A 14882-nucleotide genomic window follows, 5' to 3' on the forward strand; every position below is an offset into this window, starting at 1 on the left:
AATGTGCTGAGAAGAAAGAACTTGAATTTATCTAGGGCTTAAATTTCTCTTCAGGACATTGTTCATTGCTGACAGGATTGTTCTGCAGGAATATGCAATAGCCAGTGTGCACATCAACGACCCACAAGCAGAAAACAAATAAAATGATTAGATGGTGTGTTTTTGGTGGTGTTGGCTGAACGGAGAATATTGTCCATGTTACTGCCACTGTACCCGACTCTTCTTCGATTAATGCCTTCAGATCTTTTACATCTCCCTGAATGGAAATTAATTTCCTGACAATACAGTACTTGCTCAGTACTGAACCCAAGTGTTAGTCCACATTTATTATGCTCCAAGTGCTGGAAGGTGATTTACACTTGTAAATTATCTTGGAGGCTACTGCCTCAGGCAAGCTGAAACAAACTTTAAGAAAGGTGAACCATGCACATTCAGAGTAAAGTAAAGAATCACGGCTGGAATTCTCCGTTTATGAGAGTAAGTGTTCCTGCCTGGACTGAATAGCTTGCGATACGCATTTCCGTTTGGGGCACAAGCGAGTCTAGACGTGTAAATAGGCCAGCACTCTGCCTCTTGACTTGAGTGCAATTCCCGGCCCAGTGTTGTAACTGCTGGGGCCGCAATTAGCGGCAAAGAGGTTGACAGCTGGAGCTATTCCTAAGTGCTCCACTCGCCACACTCTCATTAGCATAGAAGATGGCTCAGAGAAGACTTGTCCCCCGGGTTCAAGGGTCGAAGGTAGACCCACAGCTCCATGCCAGTGAGGGTAGGAGGGACACCACCCCCCCTTTCCTCAGGGTGGGCCGCAGACGCAAGCCCGACCACCTGAGCAGCACCTGGGACGTGGTGGCAGAGGCAGTCAGCTTTGCCAGCCTCACCAGGAGGAGACAGCTGGTGATCCTGAGGGGTTGGGGGCGGTTACTGGCGAACCGTCTGCCCTGAGAAGGGCAGAGAACTAGGGAGGGGTTCCAAAGACCTCAGTGCAGGTGTCCTTTGGTTGAAGTGAGCTCTTCTGTTCCCCTATTTCCTCTGCAGTGGGGCAGCGCTTCCGAAGAGTGCCAACATCTGGTCATGCATGACCTGGTGAGCTTGGCCATGCATATACCCTTGATGATATAGTTGGGGTATGAGGTTGTCCAGAGGGGCAGTCTGGGTGGGCTGCTAGATGGCCAGAAAGTCTCTGAACATTTACAGGAGACGCTGACCACTCAGAAGTGTGAGCAGCCAGGAGCCTGTAAGTAGTGAACCTAATCTGCACATCCCTGGACACTAAGGGGTAATTTATCACGGCCAATCCACCTAACCTGCACATCTCTGGATTGTGGGAGGAAACCGGAGCACCCGGAGGTAACGCACGCAGACACAGAGAGAAAGTGAAAACTCCACACAGACGGTCACTCAAGGCTGGAATAGAACCTAGGTACCTGGCGCTGTGAGGCAGCACTGCTAACCACTGTGCTACCAAGTATGAACTGTCCAAGCTGCCAAAGATATTAAAATGATATTAAAATCCATGTAAATGATAGTTTTGCATGGATCTGCCAGCGTGGGGTGCAATCATTGATATTGCCGCCAGCAAGGGACCAGAGCATGGTGTTGGACTCGGTGCCGGGTACAAAATGGATTTTTTTCAATTTTGCACGATTGCCTGCCCGATCGCAATTCTCGCTTCCAGTGACGCGAAGCGGAAAATCCAGCCCCTTCTCTTATAGGAGGGAATAATTGGTACCGTTTTCCAAACTGAAAGGTTTCTGACACTAGAAGATTAGGGATCATTAGATTGTTAAGCATTGATGCTGAAATCTTGTTTTAATTTATTTATTACCTTTTGTTTTTGTTATTTACCTGAACAACTATTTATAATTTTTCCAGGCTTGTCTCGTATCCTGAAGGGACGAGCGGCGATGATCAAGGATCAAATGGTTGATTGGGCCCTGGCAGAGTATATGGCATTTGGTTCTTTACTGAAAGATGGAATACATGTCAGGCTTAGCGGACAAGATGTTGAACGAGGCACCTTCAGGTAAATTGGAGTGCTAAATTCAGTGGGCAACCCAAGCTTCTACACTGCCTTGTGTCAGATCAAAATCCCGTGGAAAGCTAAGTATTTTTTTACTGTCCACACTCTTGAGCTTCACTTCATAATCTATAACTTCAACATTTTAAGCTTTTAGAATCATTGAAGCGTACAGCCATTTGTGCTGACTTGAACGTTCCTTGAAAATGTTTAATTTATTTTTCTTCACTCCCTAAGTTTAAGAAGGAGAACATGCCCAGGCAATTATAGACCAGTCAGCTTAACATCAGTGATAGGAAAATAGTAGAATCCCTACTCAATCAGAGAATGGGAGAACATTGGGCGGGAGTTTTCATGAAACCCGCTGTGTGTTTCGCGGCAATGGAAACGGCCCAGCATTGACCGGCAGTGGGATCTTCTGGTCCTGCCATTGTCAATGGGGTTTCCCGCTGAATGCACCCATTGCCGCCGGGAAATCCACGTCACGTCGGCAAAGCTGGGATATCCCGCCGGCGTCGATGGTCGGAAACATCCGGCCAAAAGAACAAAGAAAAGTACAGCACAGGAACAGGCTCTTCGGCCCTCCAAGCTTGTGCCGACCATGCTGCCCAACTAAACTACAATCTTCTACATTTCCTGGGTCCGTAACCCTCTATTTCCATCCAATTCATGTATTTGTCAAGATGCCCCTTAAATGTCACTATCGTCCCTGCTTCCACCACCTCATCCGGCAGCGAGTTTCAGGCACCCACTACCCTCTGTGTAAAAAAAAAAAAAAAAAACTTGCCTCGTACATCTACTCTAAACCTTGCCCCGCGCACCTTAAACATATGTCCCCTAGTACTTGACCCCTCTACCCTGGGGAAAAGCCTCTGACTATCCAGAGTGAAAAGAAAAACACAAGAGTGAATAGTCGACATGGATTTCAAAAGGGCAAACCATGCTTGATCAACCCTGCTGAATGTTTTGCAGTGGCAACAAAGAGAGTGGACATTGGTAATTCAGTAGATGTAATTTATCTAGGTTTTTTAAAAAGTGCCTTCCATAAGGTGCCCCATAACAGACTAATAAATAAGGCCAGACGACGTGGAGTCAGGGGACAAGTGACAGAATGCTGGTTGGCTTCAAGACAGAAAGCAGAGTGTAGAAGGAAAGAGTAAGTTTTCAGAGTGGCAGAAGGTGGGAAGTGTGCTGCATCTAAGGATCAATGCTGGGACCAGGGCTGTTCACGATTAACACTTTGATTTGGGCTTTGAATCAATTGCACAATCTTTAAATTTGGAGTTGACACCAAATTTGGGTGTCAGTCAATACTGAAGCGGAGTGCAACACATTAGACATTAATAATCTTGCAGAATGGGCAAATAATTGGAGTTCAACATAGATAAGTGTGAGGTAGTTAATTTTGGTGGGAAGTTACTTATTAGAAGGTGCCAGGCTAGGTGGGGTACAGGAACTAAAGGAGCTTCAAAGTACAAATGCTCCATCATTAAAAGTTGCACTTTGTTGGACCACACATAGGAGTACTACGTGCAGTTCTGGTCACCATATTATAAAAAGAGATATAGAGGCCATTGGATATAGAGGGTGCAGAGAAGATTTACAAGAATGATACCAGAAATCCCGGCGTAAAACTATCAGGAAAAGATGAACAGACAGAGTCTCTCTTCTCTTGAAAATGAAGGCTTTCCTAATACCAATCTTTAAAATGATGAAAGGTTTTGATAGAGAGGACACGGAGAATGTTTCCCCTTATGAGGAAGAATATCACTTAGAGTCCATCAGTATAAGATAGTCACCAAGAAATCCAAAATGCAATTCAAAAGAATCTTCTTTATGCAAAGAATGATGAGAATGTGGAATACGTTACCACAGAGAGTGAATACTAAAGTTGCATTTATGGGGAGGCGAGACAAACCTACAAGGGCAAAGGGAATATTAGGTTACAACAATGGGCTTCCTTCCATCTTTCCACTTAGGTTTAGAAGTGGAACATAAACATGGGCATGGACTGATTGGTCTGCATGGTAGCACAGTGGGTGTCACTGTTGCTTCACAGCTCCAGGGTCCCAGGTTCGACTCCCGGCTTGGGTTACTGTCTGTGTGGAGTCTGCATGTTCTCCCCGTGTCTGCGTGAGTTTCCTCCGGGTGCTCCGGTTTCCTCCACAGACCAAAGATGTGCAGGTTAGGTGGATTAGCCATGTTAAATTGCACTTGCCCTCCAAAAGGTTAGGTGGGGTTACTGGGTTACCGGGATAGGGTGGGGATGTGGACTTGGGTGGGATGCCCTTTCCAAGGGCTGGTGCAGCCTCGATGGGCCGAATGGCCTCCTGCACTGTAAATTCTATGATCTATGATTTCCTGCGTAATTGCATCCGATTATAAATGCTAGTCGATCATACACAATTAATTATTACATTTAAAGACTCTTGTTTCTTGGTTTAACTATGTAGAACAAATACTTTATGAAATCTTTTCCATTATGAATTGAAGTTTGTTTTAAGAGTGCGATTTTCACCGTTTAAAAAATAAATGTATTTAATTTATCCGTGGTTAAGAGTCAGATGCTTCTCAATAAATCTTCATGCTGGAATTCTAAAACTATAACATGTATTGATGTAAACCATCATGCTCTTTTTGATAATGTGCCTAAATTATGATGACTTAGTATTTTTTACTGAAATTCGATCCAATATAAAAGTTTTATGAGCTTTCGACCTGCACGAGATGAAGTTTCTACTTCAGTCATTTTCTTCCAAGCGTAGAAAAATCAATGCAGCAAACTAATTTCAGATACTTGATTTGACTCAGACCAGTCAATTCACATTAAGTTTGTATTCAGCATCAAACAATCATTTTTCTTTTATTTGTGAGACTGTGAAAAATTGAGGCAGCTAAAACCTTTCAATCTGTCTTTCTTCCAAAAAAATATTTTATTCTAAGGTCCACTCGAGCCTTTTTTTTTTAACTTGACTAGATTGAGAATTGCTCTGGGTTTTTTTTAAATCTTCCCAAATTAATGCTTCTGTTCATTTTGTTATTACTGCCTTTTAGCAACATGTGTAAGCAAAGTGCTCAACAATAAATGCTGAAAATTGAGCAATAAAGATAAATATTTTGCTGTCTGAGTTATATTGACTACAGAAGTGCAGTATTTTGGTCGCAATAAGTTTGTTACTACTTGTCAAAGTGTGCTACTTGTGTTTGCTTGAATCTTAATGTCATGCATTGTTACTTCCACAGCCATCGTCATCACGTATTACACAATCAAGACATAGATAAAAAGACCTGTGTACCCATGAACCATTTGTGGCCAGACCAAGCTCTTTACACTGTATGCAACAGTTCTCTGTCTGAATTTGGTGTCTTAGGTATGTGTTGGAATCCTCCTTTTTCTTGATGTAATTTTAATTTTTACTACTGATTAGTGTTAGTGCTGGGCCAGAACTGGTGTAGAATCAGCAGGCGCTAGTGAATATGGATTCAAAGATTTCATTGTAGTGAGGTAGTAATTCATGTGGGGTTCATCTATAAAAGAAAATTAAAGAAAGTCGCTTATTGTCACGAGTAGGCGACAGTAAGCGATTTTCATTTCATTTCATTTCAATGCAGTTACTGTGAAAAGCCCCTAGTCGCCACATTCCAGCACATGTTCGGGGAGGCTGATACGGGAATTGAACCGGGCTGCTGGCCTGCCTTGGTCTGCTTTAAAAGCCAGCGATTTAGCCCAGTGTGCTAAACCAGCCCTACTCTCTTCTTGTGCGTTTTGCAAATACGATAAATCATTATAGTCTCCTTACCGCATTTCAGCAAGAATATCTATAGTTAATGCACATAGAATTTCCTTTAAGATATTTCAATTGTGTGAATTTCCTTCAAGGTGTTACCACTGTGTGAATTTCCTAATTGCAAACAATGATCCTATGAAATTCTCTAACATTCCTTACTGAGCCAGTTTAAGAAATACTTGTGGCATAAACTAGGCCACCCTTGCATGTTTTCAGATTTTTTAACCTTATTTACGTGTGAATAGCTAATGGTCCAAAAGAAAATGGCAGAGTGAGAAACATAGAAGATCTGATCATCAGCTATGAACTTTAAACAAGTTTACAACTGAAATAGAAAATGCTGGCAAAGTACAATGGGCTCATCTGCTCCACCATGAAAGTTTTAACCATTTGCATCTGTATTTTACCATAGATATTTCTACATCTGGCCTGATGTGTCACAAAGTTTCAGCGAAGAGCTGGTGAAATTTCTGCGTATTTTAACAGTTCTGTCAAATGAATGATCTCCCAATAACTTATTGATTAAAGTATGGGTAATTTTCAAGTGATTTAACATTTTAGTGCTATTTAATTTCACGAACACTGTAAAGTAACCCAGTGAACAAGTATTACAATAGCATTCAAGAATTTCCAGTTACCTTGTGTGGAAGGCACAAGGCAAGAATCATTACAAACAAACGTATAAATAGCTGGGCTGCCAGATGTTGCCATATAATACTGGCACCTGTTCAAAACTTGGAAGCTTTCTATCACATTAGTGCCCAGTATAAAATGAGTACCTGGGGCTGTAAAGAGCTCCTGTGGGAGAATTTTCTGAAATGAATGATGAGAAGCTAAATATGGATGTTAAATAAATTCTTACCTAACAGAACTGCAAACTTGTTGAAAATCTAAATAATCAATAATCGAGTAATCTTTTGAGAATTACTTGAAAATATGTTTCTTGATTGTTATTTTCTCAGCAAACATGACCTCATCTTCATATTTTCAGTGATATTAAGTAATTGCACTCACTGACACTTAAATACCCATGGATGATTTTTCAGGTTGTTAGTTTATATAAAATTCATCTTAATTCCAGAGGGTGTTAAAAGCTACTTTGTTTATTTTTCAATATATTTGTCCAGTAGGCGTGATTGCCCTTGCTCGTTTCCATTTTCAACCTGTTAAAGCATCTCCATCAATGGCTTCTCTTCTCGACCGCACTGCCATTGACAGCTCTGAAAGAGCGTAAAGATCTACAATTGTCCCCCCTCCTCCCGCCTCATCCTCCTCTATACGCTGCCCTGAGACAACATGCACAGACATGGCATCAGATGCCACATGTATGCCAGTGACACCCAGCTGTACCTCTCCACCACCTCTCTTGACACTCTTTTTACAGCCAGTGGGCGAAATTCTCCGTTTGAGAGAATAAGTGTTGACGCCGGAACTGAATTGCATCCGGTTCGCATTCCCATTGGGGCCTCTATTTGTGAAGCAATTTAGAACATGCTAATGGGCCAGCACCCAGCCCACGTGAATCTAGAGCAACTCTCATTCCTGCCGGCATTGGATTCGCCGCAGCCAGCATTGGTATTGGAGAACTTGACGAGCTGGAGCTGCTTATAAGCACTCCCCTCTCCTCGCACTCTTGTTCCAGACAAGAAGATGGCACAAAGGAGACATGCCCGGAGGTTCGCTGAGACTGAGCTTGATCGAATGTTGGTTGGATGGGGTGGAGGAGAGGCGGGATACCCTCTCCCCCAGATTGGGCAGGAAGCTCCTGGCCTGGGTGAAGCTGGCGGAGGCAGTCAGTGCTGTCAGCATTACCGTTGGACCAGCACGTGGTGTCGGAAGACGAGGAATTGACCACCTTGGGACAGCTTGGGTGAGCCATTTGGTTCCCCACCCTGCCCCCTGAAATATTCAGCCCTATATCTCAATTTGTGGAAGAACTGTATCATGGAGTACGATATATTGACATTAGGTGTGATTTTTTGGGAAGGGGTGATCTGCTTCTTTTTCTTCCCGCGCGTGAAAATATACTTGCATTTATATTGCACCTTTCACAACCTGCAGATTTCCCCAGAACCTTTGAATACTCAATGAAATACAGTTGAAGCACAGTTGTTGTTGTAATTTAGGCAATTACCTCAGCATGTTATATTCTAAAAGTCAGGGATATGGATAGCCTTGGTCCACAGACATCTCTACAACCAATATTAATGAATTCATGAGAACATCCAGAAGCAAACATCGTTTAAGGAATGAGGTTGTAAAATGCTATCCAGTTTACATGATGCCTGTCAAAATTCATCCAAATTAAGTAAGTGAGCTGTATTGATTGGCTAACCATGGTTAACCATGTGGTCTTCAGCTGCGAAAGATATACTGCCTTCATTTTCTCTTTTTCCTGAGGGGCCTATTCTGCATTTTACTGCACAGACATTTCTTAATGTGATTTGTTGCCTCTTGTTAATAAATGTGCTGTAAGATAATGTACGTGGGCAGTCAGACTCCTTATGTTTGTGATAACAGCTTGACATGTGTCTCTAGATCCCACAGCTCTCCCTTATCCCTAGAGCTTTGCAGTTTCTCTATTAAAGTACAGTTTAGTTTTGATCTTGTTTAATTGTAAGCATTAGTACACATATGATTAAAATAGAAACGCAATTGTTTTAATTGTCATCGGATCAACATAGAACCTTTTAAAAGCAGAACAGCTCAGCGTTGGCTGCTTGACACAGATTTTTCCACGTTGGAATTGCATGCTTGAATAAGTGAAAATCCTCCTCCACCTTGTTTTTAAAAAATGTATTTGTATTGAAGTTTTCAAATTTTTACAATTATCGCATCAATACAAAAGGAAAAGAGAAAAAAAACATGGGTATCAATGCAAAAGAAGTATAGCACCTTACACAAGTCATTGCAAGTATTGGAACAAATAGGACTGGGTGAGTTGGTGACAATATTCCCAACGTGTTCCCTCCATGGTTACAAGATCTGTCTGCACCAAAGCAGGATATAGTCAACAGCACATCATACACGTAATTTCAAAGAAAAGTAACAGAGGAATAAAAAACCCAAGAATCCCAGAGCTAAGGGGGAATTGGACTGATACCCACAACGCAATCCAACTCCCTTCCATGCCCAGGACAAAGCAGACAACCACCATACGACTACAAGGAGAGGACCAAGTACCGCAAATTAAAGGAAATCTCAGACCTCAAACCCATAGAAAATTTTTAAAAGAGTAAAGAGAAAAGATTCGAGCTCTCAAACCCCATGCATTGGGTCCCGGGTCCAAAGGAGGAACAGGCCACTGGACCATCAAGCAATGACACATCACCTAGAGGGGGATAACCATGGGGGTGGAGGATAAGAAGGATATCATCAGATCCCAGCTGGCTTAGCATGATATGAACTTATTAAATCAGGATAATCAACGGTATATGCCATCACACCCACATTGTTCACTTCCCTGTAACAGCTTTTTCCATGTAAAATTTGCCGACATAAAGCAAACAACAACATGACCAACAGGGGGCAAACTCCAGGATAGTAACCGAGACACAGAAATGCAAGGCAATCCTCAGGGTAAGAACTTCTCCACTGATATACGCAGAAAGCCAAAATGAAGGATAATGCAGGATCAGGATCAATCAGCAGTCTTCAGGATCTCTCCAGGATTCCAGTGGTCACAGCATAAGAATAAGACTCCATTACTTCCACCATGCTGTCTCACCTAGACTGTCAACAACTGGGGGGGGGAGAATGATTTGACTAGTTCAGCCATACCCAACCCCTCATGACTGACATCTGGGACAGGAAAACCCAGGACCAGTGGTCGGTAGGCCACATCAACATCTGACCTTGAAGACAGGATTAGTTGTGCTGCATAAAATTGAATTTTCCCAGACTCCAGATCGGGATTCCCGAAAGGTGACACCCAATTCGCAAAATCAACTGGGAACCTTGGGGACCGGGATCAGCAGCACTCCTCTCCTGTCCTATTCCCCTTCTCTTTCTCCTGACTCCTTCAGGATGAACGACAGGCCATGCTTCAGGAACACAACTGTAGGGAGGCTGGTTCCCACCAGGGACAGTGCTCTCTCTCTCTATTGCAGGAACCTCCTCATGCACCTCCATTGCCTCCATAAAAACACCCAGAAACTCTTGGAATTGGGCCTTGACGACCTCTACCTGAGCTGAGGATTTTCAGCCAGAATACCACCACAATCAATTTTAGCTCTGCTCCATCATGCAGAATCACTGACCAACAGTTTTCAGGATATGATGTAAACTATGTAAACCAAGAAGAGGCAAAAGAAAATGTGCTCAAGGATGAAAAGAGGGATTAAAAGACGAGCAGAGCCAGTACTCGCAAAAACACAACCACTCCCGCTTTCCCATCAGGTGACCCCCTCTGCCACCTTGTTATATCCAAAGATTCTATTTTATAATCTAATAATCAAAAATATCTAATTGTAATTATGCCAAGGGTTTTATAATGTGTTCGTACCATTCCATTATTTCTGCCTCTACCCCTATTTCTCCACCAGTGGAAAACCTTCAGTCCGCTCTACCTTTTGTTTCTTGAGATTAGTCTTCGAGAGGTTATTTCAACTAATTTGGAATATCCCACCCAATAATTAAAACTGTGCCCCCTATCATTGCCAATTGATTCATGCCTTGAGGAATTAATTTAGAGGCATTGATCTTTGCTCTCATAACTTTGCACCTGTGTCTCCGCAATCCCTGAAAACCATACATATTCACGTGAGCTCTCTGCTTCTTTGATTTTGATACACCTCATTCTGTGCTTGCACTCTTCACGCCATCTTCGATGATGCTTTTATAGTTGCGCTTCTATCCTCAGGCTCCCTGCCTTTTCACCTGGCCACTTGCTTTTGGAAACTTTCGGGAAAAAATAATTTATCTTATTTTTAGTTCCACACATAACCCCTTCCCCCTCTTTCTTTTTTGGAATCCACTGTTTTCAATCTGCTTTGAAACATATTTTTGACAATGGGTGATGTGACAATTTAAGGCTGTATTTGATGATGGTTGAGTGTAAAACATGCGCAAGACCCTTTACGGATTAAGTTGGAAACGTGGATCCCAAATTCAGTTTGTTTTGGACTGATGTTATCCAGTGTATTGATGGAAAATCCCAAGAGCTCTTGCAAGTTGATTTTGCTCTTAAAGGTGTAGAGGACGCTGTAGCTTTCAGTCGGTTTCTAAAGTTCTTGGATCGGACTAGAAACCTTTTACATTTAGTATTTTAATAATTCTATCCACTGTTCATGTCAGAGAGCTGCAACATTGATACTTTGGACTGACTGGGTGCAGATTTTTTTGCTGATGTGTGCTCACAAATGAACACCTGTTTTTTGCTGAGTTGTATTACTATTGACACAGAAGGTAATTGTTTGCCCACATCACTGATTTTTGAAATTTAGCTTTATAAGATTTTTAAAGGTGGATTCTTCTTTTTGATCATATACACTAAAACTTCATTCAAGCTGCTCAAAATAACATTGTACTGTAGAAAAACAATTTAAAGTATTCATTAAATTTAAAGAACATGTTTGATATTCGCTACCCCTTTTTAAAAAAAAGACTTAACTTTTCTAAAGAACTGTCTGGAATTTTAAAATCTTTGTTGTTCCTGGTTTGGAAAAATGTATTTAAGTAGAGCTGCTGCCAACCTCGAGCGCAGCAACGTGATGGAGCTGAACTGATGCATAGATGAAGCTGAAATACTGTGGGTTAATGACTGTATCCCTGTTGATGTTACCTCGGTTTTGTCACACTGTTCAGCTCAGTAATTGCATCCAGCAACTAAGTGATATAATCAGCACTTCTGTTTAAGCAAATATTGTAAATTATAGAAGTGGGGAATAGAGCAGAGGAAGGATTGTCAAGTTGCCAACAGCCACCGGTTTCAAGAAGTGATGGTTGAAGAAACCAGAATCTTTCTGTTTCGGGGCCCAAGTTGTGATAAGCTATTTAATGTTAAACCAAATTTTAAAAATGTTTTGCATGTGATCCAGCAAGGGTCTTTCTTCATTGTTGCAAAGTGAACAGTATTGTTTCTGTTTGCAAGATGAATCAGTAAACATATTTTGTATTATCAGGGACGATACGCATTTATTGTTTTGATTGAACTCTGTAATTGAATTAGAATGTGTCTTTTCACATTGGGCTCAGCCAATAGTTAAGACTTAGGCTATAAGATATGATGATTTTTAAACTTTGAGTCAATAGACTAAAGATTCATAATGTGGTTATTTGTATTTAAGTGATTTAGACTTATCCTCTGCTTCTAGGCTTTGAACTCGGATTTGCAATGGCTAACCCTAATGCTTTGGTGTGTTGGGAGGCTCAATTTGGTGACTTCAACAATACTGCGCAGTGCATTCTGGATCAGTTCATAAGCTCCGGCCAAACAAAGTGGGTTAGAAACAATGGAATTGTTCTGCTTCTGCCTCATGGAATGGAGGGGATGGTAAGATTGGTTTTATTTATGCCTGCATACATATTATATACATACAGGAACTGAGGATTGGATTTAATAGCAGCTGCCAATCTCCAAAAGTTGGCCTCTAAATAACATGAGCCTATTTAAATCACAGCACCACATGTTGGACCTGAACCTTAAAGGACCAGATCAGGTCATACACAGCTCTATCTTGGTGGTGGTACAGATAGGAGGTGGGATTCTCTGTCCTGACGCAGATTTCAGGCACAATGTACCACAGGGATTCTCTATCTCGCCGGCCAGCCAATGGAGTTTCCCACACCGTCGGTAAACTCCCGGACTGCCGGCGAAACAGAGAATCCCAACAGCAGAGAATCCAGCGCATGAGGTTCGTAAGATTATATTTGGGACTGTATCTTCAAGTTGGGGTAAAATTAAGGGAGTCAGATGACCTGTGAGACTACATGTCTGGGTGACCAGTGACCAGGGCTGTTAGAGATTAGAGGCAGACCGTGATTGTTTGCCAGGAAGAAGGTGTTCGGTGTTCAGACTTGGAGACAATGATAGCAGCATCTGTGTTCACAGTGGCTAGACCGGTATTCTCCAAAGTCCCAGGAAGGTGTTGAGAATGTCAGGTTGTTAAAAATGATGTTTTAAGTTTTCCATTTGATTCCACAATAAAATACAATTGAGATCTAAAGAATAGCTAATCTGTACTCTCTTCTGAATATAAAGTCTATGTGATTCACATTGCCATGGTGATGGACTTGGATTGGGGAAGGATGCCGAGGAAGCCTTTATGATGCCAGGTTGCACGCTTTCTTACAAAATATCTGAATATCACAGACACGTTAGTTAATTTTCCAACATTCAGAGGGGAGTGAGAAAGCAGTGAGATGCCAAAGGTCTGTCCGGTTCACCCTGCAAGAATGTGGGTGGCAGCTCAGGCTCAGATTGAAAATTCGTGAGATTTGAAATGAGGGTGGAATTGAGAGTTGGCTTGTGAAAGAGGGGGAATGTTCAGGGGGGAAAAAACCATCTCCGTGAACAAGAATTCTAGGGTTAAATATTACCAAGCTCAGAAAGGAAAGGAACGGTCACAGAAAGAGGGGTTTCAAGTGGGTGGGGCACTCCTGAGTCACCTGGGTGGATGGCTCCAGGGAATGCAACAGCTTATCCGTTTGGGATCTTATGTGCCAGCCTGCCCAGCATGAAGATGAAGAGAGTGTAGGCAGGATGGCTACCAGGGCAGATGATGAGGGTGCCTGACATGTGTGGATGGTATTTGGATCGAGGGAGGTGATGAGGACTTGACCGACATGGGAGATGAAGGTGTGTGTGGGAGAGTTGACATTGACCACTGCTGCCAGTGCCTCCCATGTTGTATTCGTCCTCGGCTGCAGCTCTTCACCCAGAGGGTGGTTACAATACATTGCAGGGGGCCTCCACTGTGTGCAGCAGGAGTGCGAGGGAGGTGTCGGTAAACTTTTTTTTAATAAATGTTTTTTATTGAGTTTTCATATTTTATATGAAAGAAAACACAAAAATTTAACATGTATATTTACAGGTAAGCATCTTCATAACAACAATTGTGGCCGCCCCCTTTAGCCGGCATACATATTTTACATTCCCCAATATGGCCGAGGCACATGTTTATAGGCATTTATTTATAGTTTGGTTTTGGGCCTTAGCTTGCCCAAACCCCCATAACGAACCCGAAACCTTCCCCTTCCCCCGATTCCCATCCATTTTCCCCTGATTCTTGGCCACCCTACTATTCTTCCTCTTGTACATTGGCCACAAACAGGTCCCGGAACAATTGCATGAATGGCTCCCACGTTCTATGGAAGCCGTCGTCTGATCTTCTGATGGTGAATTTGATTTTCTCCATTTGGAGAGATTCCGAGAGGTCGGACAGCCAGTCTGCAGCTCTGGGCGGTGCTGCTGACCGCCAGCCAAACAGGATTCTACGGCGGGCGATCAGGGAGGCAAAGGCAAGGGCGTCCGCCCTCCTTCCCAGGAATAGATCTGGCTGGTCTGAAACCCCGAAGACCGCCACTATCGGGCATGGCTCCACCCTCACCCCCACCACTTTGGACATAGCCTCGAAGAAGGCTGTCCAGAACTCCACAAGTCTGGGGCAAGACCAGAACATGTGGGCGTGGTTGGCCGGGCCTCTTTGGCACTGTTCACATCTGTCCTCCACCTCCGGGAAGAACCTACTCATACGGTTTCTCGTTAAGTGGGCTCTATGTACCACTTTTAGTTGCATCAGGCTGAGCCTTGCGCACGTGGAGGTGGAGTTGACCCTATGCAGTGCTTCGCTCCAGAGTCCCCACCCTATCTCCATCCCCAGGTCGTCTTCCCATTTCATTCTTGTTGCGTCCAGTACGGTGTCGTCCCTTTCTACCAGTCGGTCATACATGTCGCTACAGTTCCCTTTCTCTAGGATACTTGCGTCCAGTAGGTCTTCCAGTAGTGTCTGTCGTGGCGGTTGTGGGTATGTCCTTGTCTCCTTTCGTAGGAAGTTTTTGAGCTGCAGGTACCGTAGCTCGTTCCCCCCAGCTAGCTGAAATTTCTCTGTCAGTTCGTCCAGTGTTGCGATCCTGTC

At 43.0% G+C, this 14882-nt stretch overlaps 1 protein-coding gene across 5 annotated transcripts in view; it reads left to right on the forward strand.

Annotated features, from left to right (window-relative positions):
- The window catches only part of ogdhl (oxoglutarate dehydrogenase L), an 89169-nt gene that overhangs the window by 53520 nt on the left and 20767 nt on the right, over positions 1-14882 (forward strand). For 4 of the 5 annotated variants that reach the window (XM_038782655.1, XM_038782658.1, XM_038782656.1 and 1 more), the window contains exons 15-17: positions 1873-2023; positions 5261-5388; positions 12120-12298. In XM_038782655.1, the coding sequence (XP_038638583.1) occupies positions 1873-2023; positions 5261-5388; positions 12120-12298 (458 nt within the window). Of the gene's footprint in view, positions 1-1872; positions 2024-5260; positions 5389-6217; positions 6354-12119; positions 12299-14882 lie in introns of those variants that run through there. The other variant, XM_038782659.1, reaches the window with a different exon arrangement.

Source organism: Scyliorhinus canicula, chromosome 22 (assembly GCF_902713615.1).
Source record: "Scyliorhinus canicula chromosome 22, sScyCan1.1, whole genome shotgun sequence".
Lineage (NCBI taxonomy): Eukaryota > Metazoa > Chordata > Chondrichthyes > Carcharhiniformes > Scyliorhinidae > Scyliorhinus > Scyliorhinus canicula.